Source organism: Mustela erminea, chromosome 4, assembly GCF_009829155.1.
Source record: "Mustela erminea isolate mMusErm1 chromosome 4, mMusErm1.Pri, whole genome shotgun sequence".
Classification (NCBI taxonomy): Eukaryota; Metazoa; Chordata; class Mammalia; order Carnivora; family Mustelidae; genus Mustela; species Mustela erminea.
In genome coordinates, this window is record NC_045617.1 from 106207146 (window position 1) to 106232298 (window position 25153).

General features: G+C 36.7%; 1 protein-coding gene across 1 annotated transcript in view; it reads right to left on the bottom strand.

Moving 5' to 3' along the window:
* Positions 1–25153, bottom strand: part of EYS (eyes shut homolog) — a 1637266-nt gene that overhangs the window by 169823 nt on the left and 1442290 nt on the right. The window contains 1 exon segment of the mRNA XM_032341352.1: positions 23644–23864. Coding sequence (XP_032197243.1) covers positions 23644–23864 — 221 coding nt within the window.

The following is a 25153-nucleotide window of genomic DNA, read 5'->3' on the forward strand; positions in this document are numbered from 1 at the left end:
TACAATGATGTTCTTCACTACACTATTTTTATTGGTCAACATCTCATTCATTTCCAAATTTAGTTGGTTTTACATCTTTTCCATAGCTTCATCACATATTACTTTAACATTTCAGGGGTGGCCTCATGCACAGATCAGTGAATTTCCTCTTTTTCTGAACGTACCATCATGTTGATGCATTATTATTGAACTCATGGCCAACAGCACTGTAACCCATGCCTGACCAAAGCTTAAATAACACATGACTTTTTACACTTAGGAACACTAGTGAGCATGTCAGCAGTATGCTTGCAGGCCTTTTTAAACAGTGAAATCACCAACAAAAAGCAAAAAATGCAAAAAATGTGACACTAAGCCACAAAACTAAATATATAAAAATATATTTAATAATATATATAAATATATAACTAACCAAATATATAACTAAAAACACATATTTCTCAAAATATTCTTAACTGTTTCCTTCAAGGCATAGTCTAACCAAACTTCATTCCATGTGATATTAAAGGGTTTTTTTTGTACTTGTAAAATTATAGCATATATCTGTGAATGGTGATTGTCTCTTAAAGAAAAGCAACTAACAACTAGAATATTGCTCTCTCTGCTGAAAACTATGAAAAAATGCTGTTCTTAATAAAGAAACAAATAAGGCCATCATATCCACAACTTCCATTTACTGTAAAACCTAATTACAACATATGGAGAAACAGTTCTTTTGTATGATAATGCTAACCTTTACACAGAAGTCAGGGCAACTCACTGAGATACATACACTCTAGGTTGATTTTCAATGAGCAGAGACTCTGAATTGACCCATATTGATCCTCTTGCTTGTTTCTCTTTATGTCAAAGACAAAACTTTTTAATGTGTTTATAGATCTAGAGATATGGTTTATAACCATGGCTTAGACTTAAGTTAATGTGCTAATGTGGGGAATCTAATCTATCATTATCACCAACAAATACAATTCATTCATTTAGTCAACAAATATTCATTGAGCACTGACAAATATCCACTGAAAACATCCCAGGCCCATGTTAAGTACTAGAAGTAAACTGTGCATAAGACTGGTATGGTTCTATCTCCACGGAGCTAGTAATCTACCAGAAGAGATATACATTCTACAAATGAAAAGAGAAATAATAATATAAATACAGATTATGAAGGGTACCCAAGAGACAGCATGTCTAGTACAAGGAAAGAATAATGGCTGTAGTGAGGTGGGGCCATAGGTTAGATGGGGTTCTTCAATAGCTTCATTAAGAAGGAGATTTTTGAACTGAAATTTAACAAAGGAAATGATCCTTCTATGGGTAGAGCTGTGGAAAGCCTATTGCAGGTGCAAAGAACAGTGAGTGGGAAGGTTCTGAGTTGCCGTAAACCTGCCTTGTTTTAGGAACTTCCCAACAGTCATAGTGAGTGAGTGGAGCGGACACAAAATGCTACTGAAAATTTGGTAGACCATACATGGCCTTGCAGGACAGAGTAAGAGGTTTGTAGTCGATTCTAAGTATATTTGAAAGCCACTGAAGAGTGTTAAAAAGGAGAGGAATCATTATCTGATTGTAGTTGAAAGAGACGGTGTAGGTGGCTGGATGGAGAATTCATGGTAAGGTACAAGCGAGGAGTCAGGGGAACCAGTTATAGGAGCTGTTGTAGTGCTAAGGCAGAAGATGGTGACCTTGACTTGATTCACCGCAGTAAAGCTGAAGAGTGTGTGGACTCTAAGTATATTGAAAGTTGAATAAAATGGACTTCCTGCTGGACTGCAGTGGGAATGAGAAAGAAAGAGGAGACAGAGGCTTATTCTTCGTTTAGGCTTCTGGCTTGGTTAGCTGGGAAGATAGTGCTCTCTCCACTGAAGTGGGCAGACTGCATGTCTGCCTTTGACACATCCAATGCAAGTTGGGGGCTGGTTTATACAATGAGGGAGATTAAAGTGGGTGTAACAAGCTGATAGGTGGCTTTTGAAGTTATAGGAATGGATGAGGTTATCTTTGGAAAGAAAGTAGGGCATGGCGAGAGGAGGATCTACGAGTAGTTTGGAGGAACTTCAATATTTAATAGAGAGGGCCTCACATAGTCTTGGGAAAGTAAATAGAGAAATAACAAGTAGCATGATATAAGGAAAGAGTGTATCTGATTCAACTAACTGCTTGGCGGTGGGTTCCCAAAGCCGAAATTTACCAGCCAAGGACAAGTTTCCCAAGCTTTCTGAATCTCTTAAATTCCAGGTTTTAGTTGTAGGATTGTTATGAGGTAGATGCAATAAAGATGAATCTCTTACTATGGTGTTTAGCACACAATATGCTCTAATTTTAAATTGTAGGTGCATACTAATAGTGTTACAATGAGCTAAGAGAGAAACAATCAAATTATAAAAGATTCATTTAAAACATGTTCTTACTAAGATGTTCTTTCTCAAGCTTATGTATATTAATATTGTGAGGATGGGTGAAGCAAGAAATTTAATCCCTGCTCTAATTTTGTTGGTTTGGATTAGCTCTTAATAAAAACTACCGCTTAGGTTTATTGAGTGCTTTCCATCTGCCCAACACTGTGCTGAGCAGTTTAAAGATATTAAATTCATTTAATCCAAGCAGCAGTCCTATGAGGTGTGTAACGTTATCATTCCCATTTTACAGGAGAGAAAAATGTACCCAGGAAATTAAGTAATTTGGTACAAAATCACCCACCTATGTGTGTGTGTGATTCTATGTTTAGACATTACCTTTTACCTTTTAGAGGAGCTCTGACATTTCTTTGAAAATATCTCCCTGTCTATTCTGTTAATATTTTTTTCCAAATCAACATTTAGACTTGGAAAAGTGCAATGCTTGTTCTAAAAGCAAGAACATCAGGCAGTGATATAGCAAAGTCACATGAACTTTTTTGTATGAAAGGGAAATAAATGATTAGATGGAGCCAGTAATAAGTACAAGAAGACTAAATAAGGAGAAAAAGACACATCCAATTAATTGCATACTGAGAAATGTGGGAAAGGAGGTCTGAGACAGTTCAAATATGACTCAAGAAAAGTTACTGGAATGTGGCTTTAAGAAATAATAATACAAAAATGGCATTACTTCATGCCCCTGGTGCAGCCTGTTCACAAGGCTTTGGGTGAGGTGACAGCTTATTGCAAACGTTGGCTGGCACAAGGGTTTTTTTCTCTCCTTAAAACTTTGGCTGCAGTAATTGACAACTTGCTACCAGGAGAAAGAAATTTCTATGAAAAGAAAATGGCTTGAATATGCTATTAGAGAATCTGCTTTTTTAGTAGCTCTAATTTCATTTTAAGTCTCATAAACCACAAACCTAATCTAATTACCGGTGGTTGGAAAGTATTCATTTCTTGCATGTTACACCACTAAGATCTATGCTGGGTGACTTGTGGGTCTTTAGTGTGAACTCCAGGTTCATCTTTCTTGCGACTTGCAGACATTTTCGAAGTCTTATCTCCCATCTGTAGGTGGCAGTAAGTTATTACTATTTTTGTTACTCTGCCCGGTGGAAGAAGATTAAATTCAGTTTAGAGAAACAGAATATAAAGAGAATTATTGTTCTACCTATGGACCAATATAAAGAACAATAACTCAGTTCTTTTTTTTAATAGAAGTTTGATTCCCTCCCTCTTTTTAATTTGAGGTAAAATTGAAACTCTTGTGTATTCTCAGTAGACTCTCCTCTAGCTAGGATGAACTTATGTTCACATCAGGCTAAACAAACCTAGAACAAGAGAGTAAAAGGTTTTGTGTAAATCAGCAGCTCAAGAAACCCACTGTTTCTTAAAGTGATGTGTCTAAGCAAGATGAGTTCAGATTTTACAGCCTGCTGTTGTATTTATATTAAGCAATGGCATTTTGCTTTCAACTGTATGCACATAGAACATCAAATAATTATTCTTCAAATTCCACAATAAAAAAGATTTCTTTCCAAATGACTCATTGATTTCCATCCTTGGTGTTAAAAAGAAACAAAAAAACAACCACACACACAAAAGGCAAAGGGACTGTTGAACGGCAGTTCTTTTCCACATTGTCTTCTGCCGGGTGGTTGTTCATATGCAAAGCATGCTTCCTTACAGATGGAATCCACCAGTCTTTGCCATTAAGGGAAACACAGCAGGACCCAGAGAGGATTTGTTGAAGCTGAAAACCGACTTTATAATTTAGCTCCGAGTCTTGAAGCAGCATAAGTCACATTATAAATCAGAACACCGGATCCACAAATGTAAGGCAAACAGAGTGAAACATGAATCCCCCCCCCCCCCCCCCCCCCCCCCCGCCTCCCGCGCTCCCCCAACCCCTGCCTGCAGACTTCTCCTCTTGTTAGGACAATTAAAACAACAACCAGCTCCTTTATTGTTCACAGTTTAGCAGTTAGCCAAGTAAACTGACAATTTCAGGCTACACTAGACAGAACCACAGAAAAAAGAAAATACAGCCAATAAGGTAAGGCAATTGCTGTCGTATTATGCCAACGGAGACTGCCAGGTTTCTAAAATAAAAACAATCTTTCCACCATGGTGAAGACATCGTGCCTTTGCTTCGCTGAGCCTCACGGACCTTCCTAATGGAGAAAGCCAGTTTATACTCCTATTACCTGTTTTTGTTTCCACTTAAAAGATTTGACTGAGGCCAGAAATCATGTTGGCTTTTTTTCTTTTTTTTTTTTTTTGTTAATGGCTTTAGGGTACGTACTTAACTTCACCTTGCCTGTGAGAGCAGAATGCTTTTGGTCTAACAAGAGCCTTTCTACTCTTGTATTTACTATGTAGAGTACGATTACATGTTAGCCTACTATCCATAAGCTAATTCCATGGTTTTCCACTTTTTATTGTACCAGCTGACAGCAGAAAAGATAGTATGATGCCTTTGTGTTAAAATGTAGGATTTTCTGCCCCCGTTTTCCCAATCTAATAGGTAACATTTATATACTGTTGTGATTCATATGTTTAAGTGGTTGTTTTCAATTTTAACAGACTGGTTTAAAAATTCAAAATGCATTTTATTTTTGATAAGCAAGAAAGGTTAACCCTTTAATGAGTACTCAGCTACCAAACGGTCCTCTTTTTTTTAAGAGACAACTGGTAACATAACAGGTCTGCTGGGCAATGTATCCCAACTCATTCGTGAGTAAGGACCTTTATTCATTCCAACTGTAACTACTGCATAAATCATTTTCTTGTGGAGATGAAAGTGGTGGCTGTAGGTTGGATTGATTGACCTGACTTCAATAAAAGAAAAGAAAAAAACGGACAGCTTCATGGTTCAGCTTTTGGACCTGCCTTGGTGTTTGTCAGATCTGGGGGAATAGCTGGAATTTTCCCTTCATAACCAGTAGCTACAAAGGAGTAGTTCAGACCCAGATGACAGAGGCTGTAACAGAAAATAACATGTGTACCACGTGGACAGGATCATGCGGATTTAGCAAAACATTATGAAAAGGACATGTGATATAGGATTCAATCACACTAGGGCTAAAATCCCAGTTAAGATACTTAGGCCCCTTATTGTGTGAACTTGAACAGCTGTTTAAGCTCTCTGAACTTCAGTTTTCTTATTTTGTAAAACAAAATTAGTGTAATGCCTACACTAAAAATGTACATCAACTAATGAGAGATAAAATGTTCAGTGCCATTCACAAAACACAGTAAAGCGCTTAAAAGAGGTAGCTGCCCCCCAAAACAGCAATAGCAGTAAGAGTCTTTTCAGTGGAACATACCATAGGATGCAGTAGAGGGTGATGGTGTAGAGAAGTGCCTAGGGAGCCGGCCTGAGGTTTAAACATACCTCCACCACTGGTGTGACCTTGGTTATATTGTTTAACTTCTTTGTGCCTGAATTTTGCCATTTACACAGTGGAGAGAACCAGAGCATGAACCTTTTGGCATTACCTGGAGGACTAACTGAGGTGATGCATACAGAATAATCAGGACAGTGTAAGTAATGAATGATGTCAGCTATTTTTCTTATTACCTCCCCCTCCCAGGAGGTTGACAGAGAAGAGTACAGAGGTAGTCCATGTGGTTAAAGGACAACAGGATGTATTTTAAAAACTCTAGCCACGAAGTAGGATTTCCCTGGAAGGGAGGGAGAGGTGGGCAGTGACCTAATAACATTGGCAACGTTCCCTAATGATCACAGAAGTTTAACCTTGTTATGAATAGCTGCCTCAACAGCATGATTGTGAGTCTGACACAAGTGATTTTTTTTTTTTAAAGATTTTATTTATTTATTTGACAGAGAGAGAGAGATCACAAGTAGGCAGAGAAGCAGGCAGAGAGAGAGGGGGAAGCAGGCTCCCTGCTGAGCAGACAGCCCGATGCGGAGCTCGATCCCAGGACCCTGAGATCATGACCTGAGCCGAAGGCAGAGGCTTAACCCACTGAGCCACCCAGGCGCCCCACAAGTGATTATTAAGCAGGACTGGGGAATTTTTTTTTTGGACTTTGATCAACTCAACATGTTTTGGTTGGTTCTGAACCTCACTATTTAAATAAATCTGTGAATATTTTGGAAACATGGGCAGTCTATAATTAATCCCCATGGGCTGTACAGAAACTGCTTGTTTAAATCAAAAAGAGCCTTTACATTTGCTCTTTTTCCACATCTTGCACTTATATAATAAAATGTTCTCGCATTTGGATGGTTCTTTGCAGTTTAAAGCATTTCCACACACGTAGTTTTATTTCAGCCCCTTATAGTTCTGGGGAGTTGGCCCAGTGGACATTAATATTTTCTTTATCTCATGGGCAAGAAACTCAGGATTTGGGAGATGAAGGGACCTACCCCTACGTGAAGGGACCCATGTAGTTTTAAGCAACAGAGTAAGTTAAAAAATTACTCAGCAGTGTTTGATAAGGTTGACTTTGCAGCTTAGTTTTAGGTTATATAAAAGTGTGCTGTCATAAGTGCCATTAGAATTACTGTCACATTATGACTTCAAAATTCTGCTTTCACTAATTATAATACAAGAAACTTTTCTAACATGGAGATGTGTTTGCCTTCTATACTTATCTTCTACATTTATATCTGCTCTTTGAGACTATTTCAGCTTGACATTTCTCTGCTTTTTCTAGGAATATTCTCTGAAAAAGACTCAGAAATATCTGAAAAATATTATGGATGCAAAGTTTAGAAAAGAGCGTTAGTTTAAAATAAAGATGTAGTAGCTCATACCGCATTCAAGGACAAATAAAATTCTTTATTTTTGCAGTCTTGCTTATGGCTTATTTGCCCATATCTGAGAAACAACAAAAGAATCACAGCTGGATTTCCAGATGCTTCTAATAGAGGAAAAATGCAGAGGTATGTGTGTAAGCATTCTTTTTTTCTTATTCTAAAAATGAACTAAAAAATAAGAGCACCTATGGAATTGAGATTGGAGCAGGAAAAGCAAGTGTGGGAAGATGGATAACCTTTGATGTCAAGTTGATTTCTCATACCTATGTGGTCCAATTTTAGTTTGAATATTAGCTATGAGATCTGCAGTCCCCTGTTCTACAAGGCTAGAAAGGTGAAGGCAGAATATTTCAGAGGTTTCTCAAAACTCTAATAAAAATCTCTCCTGCCAGATGACCCCTGATAAACTTCAGTCTTCCTTTCAGTAAAAAACTCCCCAAGACAAGCTCAGAAAGGATGATGTTCACCACGATTAAGTCTCCAGTCAGCCATGTGAGGCAGGTGAGAAATTTCATTGGATTTTTTCCTTACTTGGCAGTTTTAGATGTAATGCAAATCAAACAGGAGAACTTGGTAGGAATATATGAAAACTAGGTCTATACCACATTAAATGTGCTTTTGGTTGTATAAAAGTAGTATGTAATTGCTATCTAATAATGCAATATATCAAAATTGAGCTTAATGTGAGTGTATACTGACTTAAGTTCATATATTCCACTTCTACTTCTGTTTATGTTGTACTTAGGCTTGTGGTTTCATAGTGACATATTTTTTAGTAGTGTATCAATATGTAGAGTTCTTAATACCAGCCCTTATACATTATGTTGTGGTATCCTCATCCCCTTCAACTTCTTGAGCATAGGGTTTATGACTTACTCACTGCACTATTTTTATGCCTCGCAAAATGACTAGCATATAGCAGGTGCTCTCTATATATGCTTGTTGAACTGACCTGGAGAGGAATATTTCCCTGTTTGAGAACAATTTCATAATATAAAATCCATGAAAATCTTAGAAAAACAAATTTAAGGTATTTCTGGCTTGGCTTTTATGAGTTTGGGTTTTAGAGGCAAGCATGAGGATTTTTTTGGTTTATTTCATTTCTAGTGCATAAGTTCTGGGCAAAAAGAATATCCTTATGGGCTTCTGTGTTAACTAATAGAGAGCAATAAATACTTTGCATATTCCCTGTAATGGATTCCCTGTAAAGGATGATTATGGATCCTTAAATAATCTCATGCAGAGTTATTGGGATTTATTTTGTTCTCTGAGGATATATCATTTTGATAAAAATAAAACAAAGATGTGAGGATCAATGATAAATGGAAAACTTTGTCTTTCACACCTTTTTTGGGTTAGTATCTCAGCAGTGGTCATTCCAAGTGTGTGAAGCTTGGATACCAAGCAGTGTGTCTTTGAGAGCCCTTACTCTTCACCCCCACAGTGCCAGCTACATAATTTGTGGGACCCAGGTCAAGATGAAGATGTAGAGTCCCTACTTCAAAGAGTGGAAAAAAGCTTCTTACTCTCTGTAGCAGTCTCTCTCAAGCTGTTATTTTTCTTTACTTGCCAGTTAATGCTGCACTTCCTCAGGCACGAGGCTACTCACAGGGTGAATGCAGGCCTATGCAGGCCTCCAGGACCATGACCTGTGGTTAGCACATGGGCATGTCATGTACCAGACCCTGACTCTTCCTGTGCCCATGCCCAGGCCCCTATCGGGGCAGGGGTGAGAAAGCAGGTGACTGAGAACTTTTCCTGGAGTTATGGGTAGTGGGACTCCAGGACTCCAAGGCCATGGCACAAGCCCCGTTGTTTCATCTCATTTCACTAATAAGAGCCAAAATCAAAGATAATTTATTAAGAATTTTGATATGGTGGCACCAGACCATTAACCCTCTACTGAAGGTCCTTTTATGAACAGGATTCCCTGTGCAACTGCAAGGCCTCATACCCAAGGAACTGGCTGTGGTCCCCAGGACAGCTAGTTTATGGGATGATGGAGAACATTGCTGCTGGAGAAGTGACAAGAGGATTGACACTGCCTTTCTTATTCTCCATTGTGACTGTTTCCTCACTTGGTCTTCACTTTAATTTGCTTTCTTTTATAGAAAAATAATGAAGGATCAAGCAATTTTAATAAAGTATAGTTTATACCAGTGAAATTATGCATGTTAATAGATTATAAATTCATGTCAAGGTTTTATTTAACTAAGTCATTAATGAGAGAATTAGTAAGACATCAAAACTAATTTAAAGAATATTTGAGAAGCAATATTAAGATTGCTCAATTAGATATAAAACTAGTCAATGTCCAATAGGGCAATAAACTGCAAAATTTAGGGTACTCTTCCATTAGAAAAAAAGTATTCTTCCCTCTATTTGACAAAAATCTACGAGTTAACCTCTGCCTCTATAAAGCTGTAAGATCAGACAATAGAAAGTAAAGCCCAACTCTGGAGAACTGCACTCTGGGTACACCCAAGTAAGCTCTTATGCCAGTTTCAGGTTACTGATGATTTATCTGTCAATGTTATTTGCCTCAGACTAGCATTCTCTGAATTTTTACTTCATCTGTCCATAATATTAAAAGATTTTCTCAGTTGTCTTCTATATGTACAGAAATAGTTGTTTAATATACACAATGGTAGAGTATAAAATAAGAAAGTATTTCTTAATATATTTAAATCAGCATGCATTTAGAGTTCCCTTAATACTTAAATTAGATGATATACTTCTAGACTACAAGCAATAGCATTGGAAGGGCCTTTACATGCTTAGATATTTAGAATTAGAGAGGTCTGGGTGATCTTTAGTCAAATGAGAAAAAAACAAACCAACTCTGAAATGATGTGTACCCACATTACACAAAAGAGCAGATAAGAGAGTTGAACCTAGATTATTGTTCTGGTTCATGGGGAAGTCCCCAGTGGCTCAGAGCAGTCCCATCTCCTTTGGAGACCAAGGTTCCATTCATGTCTACTTCCTTGAATAAGGTGTATGGTAGTTCATTCTCTGTTCAAAGGAAATTTCAAGTGTCAAGGACTGCCAAATGTGACAGTGGGTGGTTCATGTTCAAGGTCAGCTAGGCAGCAAGTCCCCTTCATTCTGTCCTGGTCCTAAGACAAAGGTCCTTTTCTTTCCACTTCCACTAATCCCTATTCTTTTGATTCTTCCTTTCTACTCTCTCTTCCTCAACCCAGCCTTCTCTCCTTGGGAGCAGAAACTGCCACTCTCTGATCGTGAGTATAAATATTGTGACTCACATTTAGGACTAGAACAGGTTTGAGGCTTTAACTTCTATTTCTGTCTAGATGGGTAGACAGAGGAAGGAAATAAAAAAAAAAAAAAATCCTAGAGAGGAAACTAGTCTGGTAAGTATTCAGGTATAAATTTACCTCATAGTTCTAATGCCCACATATTTCCTACCTCAACACAACTCCAATATTTAGGCATGATTTTCTGTCAGTTCTATAAAACTTGATCTGTATTTGTCATAAGTCCTATTAATCTAGGACTGAAAAGAGAGCAATGAATAACTTGAAGCTTATGGCAATTTATCAGGTGTGAAGAAAGGATTCTCAGTATTAAAGCACACTAAACTCAGCATATATTCCCAGTTGTTGTACATTCTTATATTTTGGAAATCTTTGAAAAGCAGAAAAAAACTGCACTCACTGGACCTTGTTTGTCTCATCTGGCACAGCGTTTCCTCAGACTACTTTTGAGAAAGAAAATGTTCAGTGTGATGTTAATAGCTATTCCTGGAAAAATATTATTTGGTTGAATTAAGTTCAGAAACTTCTATTAAGTAAAGTTAAGTGGGTTATTTTCTACAGGAATTCCTTAGCATGTTGAAATGCACTGTGAAACTCTAAGAGGGAATGGACATGTGACATTTTATGAATTTGTCTTAGAAAAATTTGCCCCTCCTCAGCTTTTTTTCCTGAGGAATACTTATTAGTGGATCTTGAAAAATAGTTTTTAAAGTTCAGTCTAGTTTAATCCCTTTTTACCAAAATGATGAAAGTGAAGTCTAGAAATGGTTAGTGGCATATTTAAGAGTAAAGAGAAGAAGGCACAGAGACCTCTTATCTGTTAGATTGGTCCAAAGCAATGAAACTATAATTTTTTTTTAGAGATTTTATTCATTTATTTATTTTAGAGAAGAAAGAGAGAGAGCATGCGAGCAGGGGGAAGGAGCAGAGGGGGAAGGACAGGGAGGGGGAAAAAAACTCAAGCAGACCCCATACTCAGCATGGAGTCCACATGGAGCTTAATCCCACAACCTTGAGGTCATGACCTGAGTAGAAACCATGAGTCAGACACGTAAAAAACTGAGCCACCCAGGAGACCCAAAACTATAATTTTTAGAGATAGCCTAGTCCTTGAGTATAATTCCTTTAAGGATAGTTCAGAGAATTGCTGAAAATAGTTACCAAATCACTAACTTTGGACAACTAACTTTTTTTATGTGACGGAGCAAATAGTTGATTTATATTGCAAAGCTTAGGACAGAAAGCACTTACTTAAAGTCTAGAAGAGTATGATTTATCCTGTCTCTATTATCAGTGTTGACCTGAACAAATATCTTAACCCTCTTATACTTCATTTTCCCATTTGTGAAGCTGAAATCTAAAACTATGTTCCAAAGATATTTTAAGTATTAAGATCATTTTGAGATAAAATTATCTCAGAGCAATACCACTATCCCATTTTCCAAAACAAGGCAATACTTGATAAATGTTAGGTCAGTGACAATCAGCAGTGTTTACTTAGAAAATACTTGCTTGAAGTCACAATTGCATTTTGATGTCAATAAACAATAACCAAATTTATTTTCTAGTGTTTTTCCATCTAGTCTTGGTATTCTTACATCTTTAGCAAGTTTTAACTTTTGGCTCCAAATCACTTGATATTTAGGAGGGCAGGGGGAACAATTATTCCTTCATTTTCTTAGTATAAAAGGTTAAGCAATTTTCCCAAGACACATAGTATGCCAGCAAATGGGCTAGGAACAAAAGGTAAGGCATAAGAATTTTGTCTACTGCTGAACCAAAAAGATTGGTTTGTTTACTTACTAAATTAATTATTTAAACTCCTTGTTTTAAGCATTTTGTAAACCTAAGCCAAGGGATTCTAGATATCTCACATTTTATTTCAGCTTTCATTTTGGCTTGTTTTCATTTTGTCTGTCAAGATTTTCACACAATTTTAACAGTTACATATCTAACTACATGTAAAAATCACAGTGATTAGGACAATTTACCAAGTGTGTGTGTGTGTGTGTGTGTGTGTGTGTGTGTGTACAAAATGAAATCTGTAAGTAGTGAGCCATGTAGATTCAAAACAATAATACTTATTTCTAGTTAGAAAACAAACGATTTTAGTATATAATTCCCTCCTAAAAACCCATTAATGAATAGTTTTTGCAAGGAAAACATACTAGCATCTCTTATTTTGCTTGTTTGTTCTTTGAAGTAGAGGAGAAAAAAAACTGTTAGTATTCTATAAGAAAAGGAAAGGAAAGATAGTTTTCAGATGGGATTTAAGCCAGAGAGGTCTCTTATGCCCAGGAAGATCAATCAGGGTAAATGAGTTCTCCATGTATTATTACCTAAGGGTAGAGAAAATTGAAGATGAGATTTTTTTCCCCCTACTTGTTTGACCTTGCTGCATAAATATGATGTAAAAAATATGTGTGGAATTTGATACTGGGCTTTTCTATTAGTCAAACCTTGAAACATTTAACTCTTTGAGAGTTTTCAAATTTGGTGTAAATGACACAATTTCTTCCACATTTAATCTTGTTTGTTCTCATTTAAATATAATTGTATTTGCAATCACGACTTTAATGAAACTCTGATTTGCAGAGGACCTAAATGCTTTCTGCCCTGTAAAAACAAATGCTCAACCCTTGTTGTTGCACTCAAGGATGGCAGTAATAAAAGTGGTTAGAAAATCAATTTAAACTGCATTTGTACTTTACCAAGAACCCTGTGACACTTACATTGGTAAGAGTTATGCTTTCCAAATATGTGATACACTTTTATAAGCAACTAAAACCCCTGCAGCTTCAGTCACACTCTCCAAGCAAGAATAAATGACCCCACATCAATCCATTTTCACAATACCTGACACTTGTAGAATGGGGGAAAGAAATGAGATCAAAAAGATAAACAATAGGCTGTGAAATCTAGGCTGTTTTAAACTAAGACTGCACTTTGTATGCATAAACGAAAAAAAAAAACACCCCATTTTATTCTGCAGCCCTTAATGTTTTACAAACCTGAGATTACCATAAGCAAAAGAGTATGTAGAAAAAAGATTCCATGGCTTATTAGTCTTTGTAAATCCCATGCAGCACACTGCTTAACATAAAAGGTGTTCTCCACAAATGCTTGTGGTGTGAAAGAAGGGATGGATGGATGGTCTTAAAGACACACAAATCTCATTTAACCAAACAGACTTGGATTAAAATAACTTCTAAACATGGATATTGCAGGAGAAAAAACTAAAGTTACCAAAATATTTTGTTGTGATGCATACATTTTGTCTAAGTAATATGGAACACTAAAACGTACCTGTGTTTTTCTTTTTTCCTCCTAATAATGGCACTGGTATATTTGCTTTTCACAACATGGGAGACTTTAATGGGCCTATTTTTCTGAGTACTTTTTTGCTTATGATTACCTCCAGCCTGTTAAACATTAAGAAAAGCAGAGGGATATAACTGAGTATCTGGGACTTCCATCTCCTGGTAATGCAGAAGGTGACTGGTATTCAGACAAAGTTCAAAGCTTAGAAAGAAGACAAAGGGACAACAGCATGTTCTATTAATATCCTTCTAGCGTATTATTTAACAGGTCTGTTTAAAGATTATGTAATCCTCTGGAAGAATGCACTTTTCTTTGGCTCACTATTTACTAATGATTAGGCCCAGACTCTGAAATTACATGCTAACTTGTAGATTTTTGTCTGCTGGAGAAGCAAATGAGTATAAAATGGTAGAAAAGAAAACCACAAAAATTACATTTTATTCCCTTGTAGGGTGCTAACCAGTTTCGTCTCAAATCTAGTAATCTTATTTTGGCATTCATTCAGTGATTATATGTTCTCAGTCTCTTGAATTCTCTTTGAACCAGCTTTAACCATCGTGCTCATTCCTTCATTAATGAAATAAATAATAAATTTGTCATGTGTTCATTATGTACTTGTGTGAAAGTCAGGTTTATAACTCTTTGAAAACTGACCTTTAGCATTGGCCTTGAGTTTCTTTCCAGGACCCTGCCAAAGAAGATTACTTTTTGGGCAGAGGTGAGTCAAGATTTTGTAGGGCCCATAGCTTATATGACTTTTGGTCCTTTATAACAAAAAAGGGTTTAAAAGCACAGACAGAAAATTGGGTTTTATGCACAGTGCATAAAATTGAATATTTACTTACAATGAGAAAAGAAATCTTGATGAATTACAAGTAAGCTTAGAGATTTAGTCCTTTTTCTCTGAAATCTCTTCAGGTTCTTCACAGGAAATGCTTACATGGAAATGGCTTTTGACTACCAACATAGTTTGCTCTCTGAAAGAGAACTATAACAATCTATTGCAATTTCTAGCAACTCCCAGGTCTCAGAAGGACATGTGTAAGGTGGGGGCCTCTTAAGCTTCATTAGCTCCAGAGTAAACCAGCTCTGTTACTGGGTAAGGAGACACCAGCAGGTAAGGAGTTGTGAAGTAGAAGGCTGGAAGAAGCAAGCCAGATAACTTTTCCTCCCTCAGGCAACTGGGGCTGTGGTGTGGCCCCTTGTGCAGGGCTTGGTGAAGACTGACACGTGCATGTATCAAGAGATCTAGCATGGAGCTTCTGTTGCAGGGAGAATATGCAGAACCAAAATGGTACCAGTTAAGAAGAAATCCATTGAATCTTTTTCAATAAAATCCCTCTGCCCTAAGACAGCCCCAAATCTGGAGAAACTAGAAGCAAAAGGGAGATAGCAAAGCATCAGGAAGAACATATCACATTCTTTCTCCATTCAAGTTCATGAACTGGAGGACTATCCAACTGGGAAGGGCCTGGAACCACCAAAGTAGGTATAAAGTGGAAGTTTAAAATAGGCTGAGCCATGCTTTTAATATGTCAATATGAATAGCACGTTCTGGAACCTGCATGATATTCCGTTAAGAGAAAGTAAAGAGAGATCCTACAGACATTTGATGTCAGTGAAATAAGAAAATTGAAACTTTTTATATTTGCCCCCTATAAAGTTTAAACTGCTTTTAATGAAAGGATATACAGGTAAATATCTTAAATGCTCAATTAACTAAAACAATGAGAGAAACGGGGAAAACCACATACAATTCTAAATTTTTATCTGAAACCTGGTTGGATATTTTCTTTTTCCCCCTTATTTCTAGCAATAGGGGCTACCTCCAATTGAGATGCTTGGATGTTCATAGCAAGCTAATCTAACCAAATACAAATTAGTACATGAACAGAGATCCTGAGTACAATTTCAAGAATGTTGACTGCAGATGGAAAGTGTAGCAACTAAAATGAAGGATTAAATGTTTGAAGATGTTATTAGTCTAAACGTGTGGTTAGAAATTGATCTGAACTAGGCTCTTTTTTCCTCTTGATATTCAAAAGATGAGGGTACACTGCTGAGCTAGATTAGGGGTAATCTGGCCTGGATATAGAGTAATAACTAAAAGATCTCAGCAGGTGATGCCTAGCTACATGCCACTATGAAATGACAATGAAGACAAGCAAACATTTTATGGGGGCGTTGCCACTCATTACAGAACAAATGGAAAAGCTAAGACACGATACACTAATCTTTTATACTCTAATGGTTGTTACCGTCGCAATTTCAAATTCAATTTACAGCTCCTACCTCATTTTGAAGTGCTAAATGATTTGAAAACTACCTCAGAAATCGCAAAAAACTTCTTTTTTATCAGACAATGTCAAAAAAGATGTCTATGAAATGAGAAAACATGGATTGAAAGAAAAGAATGAAAGAAATAAACTTTTACCTCTATTCACATGGGACAATGAGAACAATGAAAGTTTCCTAATGTTAAGAAATACAAATTTTTTTTTTGAGATTATTTGGTGTAGTTAATTTTATGTGTCAATTTGACTGGGTCACAGGATGCTGGTTAAACATTATTTCTGGGTATATCTGTGAGGGTGTTTCTACAAGAGATTAATATTTGAACTACTAGACAATAAAGTATGACCCTTTCCAACTTGGGTGGGCATCATCCAATCCTTTGGGGATCTGAATAGAAAAAAAAGTGGAGGAAAGTCAAATTTGCTCTCTATCTGACTGTTGAGCTGTGACATCAGTCATCTCCTGGCATCAACGCTCTTAGTTCTCAAGCTTTCAGACTCAGACTGGCATCTACATCACTGACTTTCTTGGGTTTCTAGCTAGCAGGTGGACAGATTGTGGATTTCCTAGCCTCTATAACTGCAAGAGTCAATACTTTATAATCCCCCTCTGTCTCTCACGTTCTCTCTCTCCTATCTATTTATCCATCTAAACACTGCTTAACATTGAAAATTAAATTGAGTTGGATTTTCTTGGTCAATGAATTGAATAAAGCTATTTTATCCATCTGCTGTCCTAGAGTCTGCAAACTATGGCCCTTGGGCTAAATCCTGTCAGTCACCTATTTTTGTAAATAAGGTTTTACTGGAATGCAGCCATGACCATTCATTTACACATTGTCAATGGCTACTTTAGTGTTAAAATAGCAGAGTCAAAAGCTGTGATGCAACGTCTGAAGTATTTGCTATTTGGACCTTTATAAAAACGTTTGCTGACCCCTGCCCTATCACATGGAAGGTAGCATTGATTAGTGATGAGTAAAAGCTATGAGAACAATTAGAGGCCCAGAAAGCACATTCATTTACATATGGGGATTATTGACTTTCAGTGCATGATAAAATATATTCATATAGGCTTAACACCTGGTAAAATAAAGACTAAGTCTAAAACTCATGTCACAATAATTATTTACTATAATGTCAGTGACATACATTCTCAGTGAGATTGTTGTATAGTTTATATTTCCAAACCTGAACTCCTTTTTAATTATTATTTAACCTATTTTAAAACATCTGGCATGGAAAGGAGAAAGTGATTTAAATATTATCTGTTTAATTTGCTAACCTTCCTGCGTATGCCCTTTTGGAAACAGCTTGTTCAAAGTCCATAGAGATTTGGATACTCAGAATAACCCTTCTGTATCACTTTTCTAAACTGAATTTCACTACATGCAATTTGGATTTCTCTGAAATGAGCAACCACAGGGGTTTGAAAATTCTAGCACAGATTTATAACAAAATGGAAAAAGGTTGGATACTATCCAGAAACATGTGATGATACTCAGGGCAGAATGACATTTGCTCAGTAAAGCTGTTGAAGTGTTACTCCTCTTAATACTTTTCAACATGAAATCTGTCTTCTTATAGGCAGCTTACCTTCATAGACAATGTGGAGACAGCATTTAATAATGGTAAATTGTATCAACCATGCTACTAAAATTAGTGATGATTTTGTTTATAAATAGCTATAAGTAGGGTTTATTTCATGAACCCTAATGTGTAGCTCTATGGTACTAAATGTTTGTTCACTTACCATCCTACTCTTCTTTAGAGTATACTTCTTTAAGGGTTATCTCCTGCTAAACCACTATTATTCTTTACATATTGGAAGAAGTGGGTATGCATTCCCAGGAGACATGGATTAGAGTACGCGTGTGTGTGTGTGTGTGTGTGTGTGTGTGTACTGAAAGTTTTTCTCTCTTATGATTCTAATATACCTCATTAGGAGGCATTTCCTAATCTTTAGATGAAAGTCCCAGGACTAGAACAATTAAACTGTGATGAGAAATTATTTCCATTTTCAAGTAAAGCTACCATGCACACATGTTGTGGCATTAAAAAAATTAGTGTCTTTATACCTTGAGACAGGAAAGCTGAGAGGTAAAAAGCTTACTTCTTGTCTTTGTAATAACGACTCTTTTATTTTGAACACAGATGGTCTATAACTTGGAAACAACAACAACAACAACAACAACTTTTAGACCCAAAAAAGAATTCTATCAGGTCACGTTGCCCATTCTTTTTGGATCCACAAAGGCTAAATATTAATATACCTTATTTAAATTGTTCTGCTATTTTGAAAGCTGTCTTGAATCCAATCTCCTCTTCTGGGATAACAGGAGAAGAGAGAAAACCTAAGGGGTGTAGAAGATTGAGCACCTATAGCCATTTTGCTACCACTCGAGGTCTGAGAATGGAGTCAAAGCTAAAGAATCGAAAGAGAGTGTAAGAAATTGGGTCCTAGGATGGCCTTTAAGTCATGAATCGAAAGATGCCTAGAATAGGAATCCACAGACTTCCCACATAATGTGAGCCAATAAATTCTGTTTGGGATGAGTTTCCTAGCATTTGCAAAGGAAGGAATCCTGCTTGATACAGAAATGATCCCCATTTTCTAGCTGAGGTAAATGAGGTTCCAAAAGATTAGCTAACTTGCCAAGTTCACATATTTATTAAGTAACCAAGACAGGATTCAAAGTCACTTCTTCACTTCAGTTTGCTAAAAGGAGCTGCTGGTGGCGGGCTCAAACCGGATTTTTAATTGACTACAATGTGACAAACATGAAAAAAAAAAAAAAAAGACACATCAGAAAGACAGGAGTGAAGAAGGATGAGTAAATGAGGTACAAGGTTTGATGATTTCTGAAGATTCTGAAAATCTGAGATTTCCCTGGTTGTCCCATCCCAGAGACTCAGCGAGGCAAAAGATTAAGCATGGTTCTTCTTACCAGGTTGGCAATTTATAGGGTCCTAGTTAGAAATCATTATAAGCATAAAATCTGTTTATTGATTTGCTCAAACATTGATATTCCCTATCCATAAGAATAATTTGCATTTCATTTCTAAGAATAGTTAGTTGCTAGTGCCACAAAACCATGGAAAGCAAACCCAGACTCATGATGACCTCAGTTTCAGAAGGCAAATCACCATGAGCTATGCTAATTATTTAGCTTTTTCCCATTAGAATAATCCAAAGTGAGCCCGTACACCTTGGGGGTGAAGTATCTCAACAGTTCCAGGCCTCAACAGGTATTTAATTTTTGAAGCTTCATGTTTTCAAATTTATGCTGACTTTTTGAAAAGATTTTATTTGAGAGAGAGAGAGAGAGAGAGTGAGTGGGAGAGCACAAGCAGGGGGAGCAGCAGAAGGAGAGGGAGATGCAGACTCCTGCTGAGCAGACCCCGGGATCATGATCTGATTCAAAGGCAGATGCTTAACTGACTGAGCCACCTAGGTGCCCCCAATTTTTCATGTCGATTTTACATTCTCCTCCATCATATATATTTGCATATATATTACATTTATATAGTAATATAAATAAATATGTATAAACCAAACAAACAGGAAACCAGGAGAAAAGAAGAGGAGAGTTTAGAAGTCTGCCTGAGTAAGTAGGCTCAGGAGTGAGATCAAGTCAGACAGCACACTGACAGGCCCGAAGTGTGAGAAGGGTTGGAAGAAAATTTGGAAGATCTTGGAGAGATCCATTTTACGATGCAGTAGCATGGCGAAGAAAATAACCTTTGGCTTTAGCCAAAAACACAGATGGGAAGTGAGCTGCCGAAGGCATAAGCTAGTTCAGATCCATTTTGTCCAAGTCAAGATATGGCTCAGTAGTAGAGTTTTTCCAGGTTTTTTGGTTGGAAAACTTTACACTGTTCCATGCATTCCAAGTATGGGTATGTGTCTGCTGAGGGCAGGGAGTTGGTCATGGTTCTTTGTGACTTACTTCTTTGGTCTGTGTTCTTCTCTGTGGACTGAAGCTGCTCAAGGCCTCATTGGGAGTCCTCCTTCAGTACATATTCTAGCTCTCCCTATGAGTTGCTGCATGCACTGCTAGAATGCTCTATTATGGTTGGGTAAGGGTGTTTTTAGACAGGACAAGGAAGAGTGAAGATACCATTCTGGTTCTGATCATCCTCCCTGTAGTCCTATAGCTATCTATGCTCTTCTTACGTTAAACTTTTGACCTCCTAGTGGCTGTTCTTATGATCCTCTGAGAAGTCTATTTTTTTAAAAATTTTTTATTTTTTATAAACATATAATATATTTTTATCCCCAGGGGTACAGGTCTGTGAATCGCCAAGTTTACACACTTCACAGCACTCACCATAGCACATACCCTCCCCAATGTCCATAACCCCACCCCCCTTCTCCCAACCCCCCTCCTCCCAGCAACCCTCAGTTTGTTTTGTGAGATTAAGAGTCACTTATGGTTTGTCTCCCTCCCAATCCCATCTTGTTTCATTTATTCTTCTCCTACCCCCTTCACCACCCATGTTGCATCACCAGAGAGCTCTATTTTTGTTGTCATTTTGGAACTAGCCACCTCTAGTGTTATTATGGTATTGGTGTGCATAAAGAGATGCTGGAATGGAAATCATGGTTGCCACGTACCAGCACGTCCTGGATACAATAATGCAAAGAGTTGTTTTGGCAGTTCAGCACTGGCAATCAAGATAGAAATCATGTTGTTCACAGAATGTGAGGAAGTGTTTTATTTGTTGGGTAACAGACAGCAAGTCTCCATTTCACTAACAATAAAAGGCACCTACAGATCTGGAAGACCTTAAATAGTGGTTGCCAGAATCAGTTGACATTTGAGTGGATTTCCCTGGAGTAGGGTTGAGAGGTTGAAAGATTGAGGAAGGGATAGGGAAGGCCAGAATAATGTATATAACAGAAGACTATATATATATATATATATACATATATATATATATGTATATATATATTTTTTTCTTTTTTTGGGTGGGAAAATTCACTCTAAGGCTTAACAAGTTGATAAAGCTTCCATACTAGAGTGAAAGCTTCTATGTGCAGCATGGTGTCTCAAATGTACATCTTTGTTTCACATATTCCTTAGCCCTTATTTGGTCCTTAGGTGATGTTTGTTGAAATAAATCTAAGAGAATAAACAAATAAAGTATATATCAGCCTAGGACTATTATATTTATCTTTCTAGAATAATTATCTTTACTTTCATTTTCAAATATATATTAAATAAAAAATAAAACCGGAAGTAATATGAGGTTCTCAAATTTATGAAAATAAGAGTTTATTTTATTTAACTTGTATTTGGCTTACAGTATCTCAGACAGTTATTGTTATAAAGTAAAACTAATTCTTATTTCTCCGAGTTGGTGATGTGGACACTTATACAGAAAATTTGAGTGTATTTGTTTTCTATTGCATAGCAAAGTTACCACAAAATTAGCAGCTTAAAACAACACACATTTGTTATTTTATTGTTTTTGTGAGTCAAGAGTTTGGGTAAGGCGTAACTCATCCTCTGTATAAGTCTCACAAGCTTCAATCACAGTGTTGTTCAGGTTGGGGTCTTATTCAAGTTTCAACAGGGGAAGGACCTACTCCCAAGCTCACTTGGTTGTTGGTAAAATTTAATTTCTAGCAGTTGTAGAACTGAAGGCTTCAGTATTTACTGGCTGTCAGCTAGAGGCCACCCTCAGCTCCTTGCTGGTGGTTGGCTGGAGGCTGTTCCCAGAGCCATGTTACATGGACCTTCCCCAAATTGCTTCGTGCTTTATCAAAGTCAGCAAGAGAGAGTCTCCTTGCAAGATGCAGCTAACAATCTTATGTAACCTAATCATGGGAGTGACATTTCATCGCTGTATGGTACTGATTATTCTATTGGTTAAAAGGAAATCACAGATCCTATCTACACTTAAGAAGAGGGGATGATGAGGACTATGTTAGAGTCTGCTTACCACATATAGAAAGGGAGAAAACATAATTGCTGTCACTTTTATAATTATATCACTGGTAAAGCCTCATTGACAATATTTATTTAGGCTGAAAGACACAAATATTTCAGACATTAGAAACTCTGTAGGAGAAGCATTTTTCCCGTTTCTATTTCACTTGATTACACAAAAATTCATTTTCCTTCAAGGTTCTGAAGTTTATCTTGTTGGGTAATTTTTGTCTTATCATATCTTTAAAAATAATTGCCTTTGGTGAGTTCATGATAAAGCAGAATATTTATTAAATAAGGCCTTGGTTTTGATTCCTTCAGAAAAATAACCATGGCCAGGGAAGATATCTTCAGTCAAACTCAAAATTCACTATTTAAAGTCCTTTAAAACTTCATCTGTTATATTTTTCCTACACAAAATAGGTCCATATTGCTGTTGTTATTTTACAAATGTGTAAGTCAAGGCACAGACCTGGACAGTTAATCAGAAGCAAAGGGTTTTAGACACTCCAAGAGCTGACATTCTTTTTTTCCACTAAACCACACTTTTTCTTCAAATTTATTAGGTTAGTCTGTGATTGTTTGGTAAATATATCACCTTGACTTTATCATACCTGTCCATTCCTCTGTTCCTTGTCTTTGCCATTTGGTTCTTTCTCATTTTTCATTTCCTATTCCAGTGATTATTTTCAGAGCCCGTCTCTGCCTCCAATTTCTTATCCTACTCTATTGATAAAATTTTTCTCCTTCCAACACTATGCATATAGAAATTTACTTTTGTGAAGTTATTAACTACTTGATAGCTTGCCCCTTAGAAATGCTGAGGTGAATTAATTAAGATATTTCCTGTGAGATTTGGTCAATTTTTCCTTGACTTGAATTTATATAATCTGTATGTGTTTTAGCATCCTCTCTGTCATTATTTGTAGCCCTGAAATAAAGATTTCTCAGAGGACTAAAGAAACTTGGGAATATGTTCTACACTGTCCAAATGAGACTCCCTCAGGGTTGATTAACCTAAGACATTTTAGTGGAGCAGAGAGTAATTTTCATTAAAATCTTCTTCAGCTTATAGGCAAGATGAATCTTTATTTCAAGAAAAATAAGGTATATAGGCTTTTTCCTTCTTGACATAAAGATTGCAAATAAAAAGAAGCTGATGTAAGCATTCTTCTCCATCTTTAATCTCAGAGATCTAAGTAGATCTTTTGTTTTCTGAAGATGAAGCAAAAAAAAGAAAATCACAATAAAAATGAATGCATCAAAACCATTATCAATGAATAAAAATCTGTCATTCATATATCCCCAAAGCAGAGCCCATTAGTAAAATTATGTTTGGATCCATCTGAAATTGCCGAACAGGTTATTTGAAATTGCCAAAATCAGGTCCAGTCACCTAGTTATTTTCAGAGGTCAGGTACTTCTTGACATTGAAGTCACAATATATAAATTTCTTTGAACAAACAAACGAGTATTCACCACATGTGTGCATGACCTAGGTGATGCATATTCAAACTTAGAAATCCATACCTTTCTTTTTTATCACCAGGTGAAAATGCTACTGGTTTCTGTTTAAGTACCTGGAATCATGGAATATAGGGTGGAGAGCAACCGACTAAAACTAACCTGATGCAGGTGCCATTGTTGTGGCATAGATGGTGAGCACACCATGGGACATGGCAGTTCTCAATGTTCTTTCCACGCAGTGCGTCATCAGCAATGAAGAATTCTTTGTTGTTTACTTGAAGCTCTTGAATGCAGCCTTTGAAGCCATAAATGTGACCTGCTTTCTTATGGATCTTAATATTCGCTGGGATATGGCCAAGAAACATTGATTCAAAATGTACCTATAGGAAAAACAACACCAAGAAAACATCTTATAAGGTATGGGCAGATTATATGACAAAGACCTAGAATGTTCTGTTCTATAATGCATGTTTTAATGTCTTTTTCTGTGTAAAACAGGTTGTAATTGTTGCTTACTTTTGTCACCTCTACTAGGTAGTAGGATAAGTTACTTTTGAAAAGGGCCCTTATTTTACATTTCTTTTATATCTCTCACAATATCTAATAAAACAGTAAAAAATAAAGAGCATTCAAAAATACTTGCTGATTTATTACTCTGAAATGTATTTTGGAACTCAAGTGTTTGCATTTTAATGTGAATATCACCAAATGGCAGAGAAAGAAAATAGAGCCTGTTAATTAACTATTGTTAGGGACTGAATTGTGTTCCCCCAAATTCATATGTGGATGTTGTAACACTCAGTAGCTCAGAATATGACCTTACTTGGAAACAGAGTTTACTCACTGACCAGAATGACAATATAACCACTGGCACAAAGTAAACTGTGACTTAATCTTTCTTCCTACCCCTCAATAACATATATAAATTGAATTTTCATCATTTATATGTATATAAAATGTAGCTTCCCCAACAGGAATTTATGAGTTACAAAAGAATTCTGGATGAACCGGTAATGACACCCTGATCTTCAGGGCTTTTGGCATATGAAAGGTGCATGCAGCAGCATTTCTGCATGTTATGTCTCTGATGTCCTTATCCCCAAAACACATTCAAGCACTCCAAACTGATAGCTGAAAAATATTTACATTGACATTACAGATACACTAAATTGGAAAACTTATCATTGCAAGAATTCTAAAACTAGGGCCAAATAATTAAGTTAGGGCTCTAAGGGGAGGAAAGGATGGGAAATGCTTAGTAATGCCACTTAATGTTTACACTAATACGTTCTGGTTTGATGCAAATGTGCTTTTAGGGAACAGAAGCGTGTTCAATTCTAGGAACATTCAAAGCATCTCCACGACCCATAATAGATCAAACTAACTCTATTATTTGAGCTCTTGTTCTTTTTTAGTGACTCGAGTTCTGCTCCTGAAGGCATTCTTAATTTTATGTATATGCATTCTAGAAAAGATTCAGCTATGTAGTTATCCAGAGGATGACTAACTTTGGGCATCGTGGTGCAGAAGTCTCAAGGTGTATTGAGTACGCATGCAGCACAGGAATATGTCTGTTTGTTTTCACATCCTTTCTCATATGTTAGCCCATTTATACTAATTATTCTAACAAACTATTGCAGAATGCCTTTTATCATTTAAGGTATGTGAC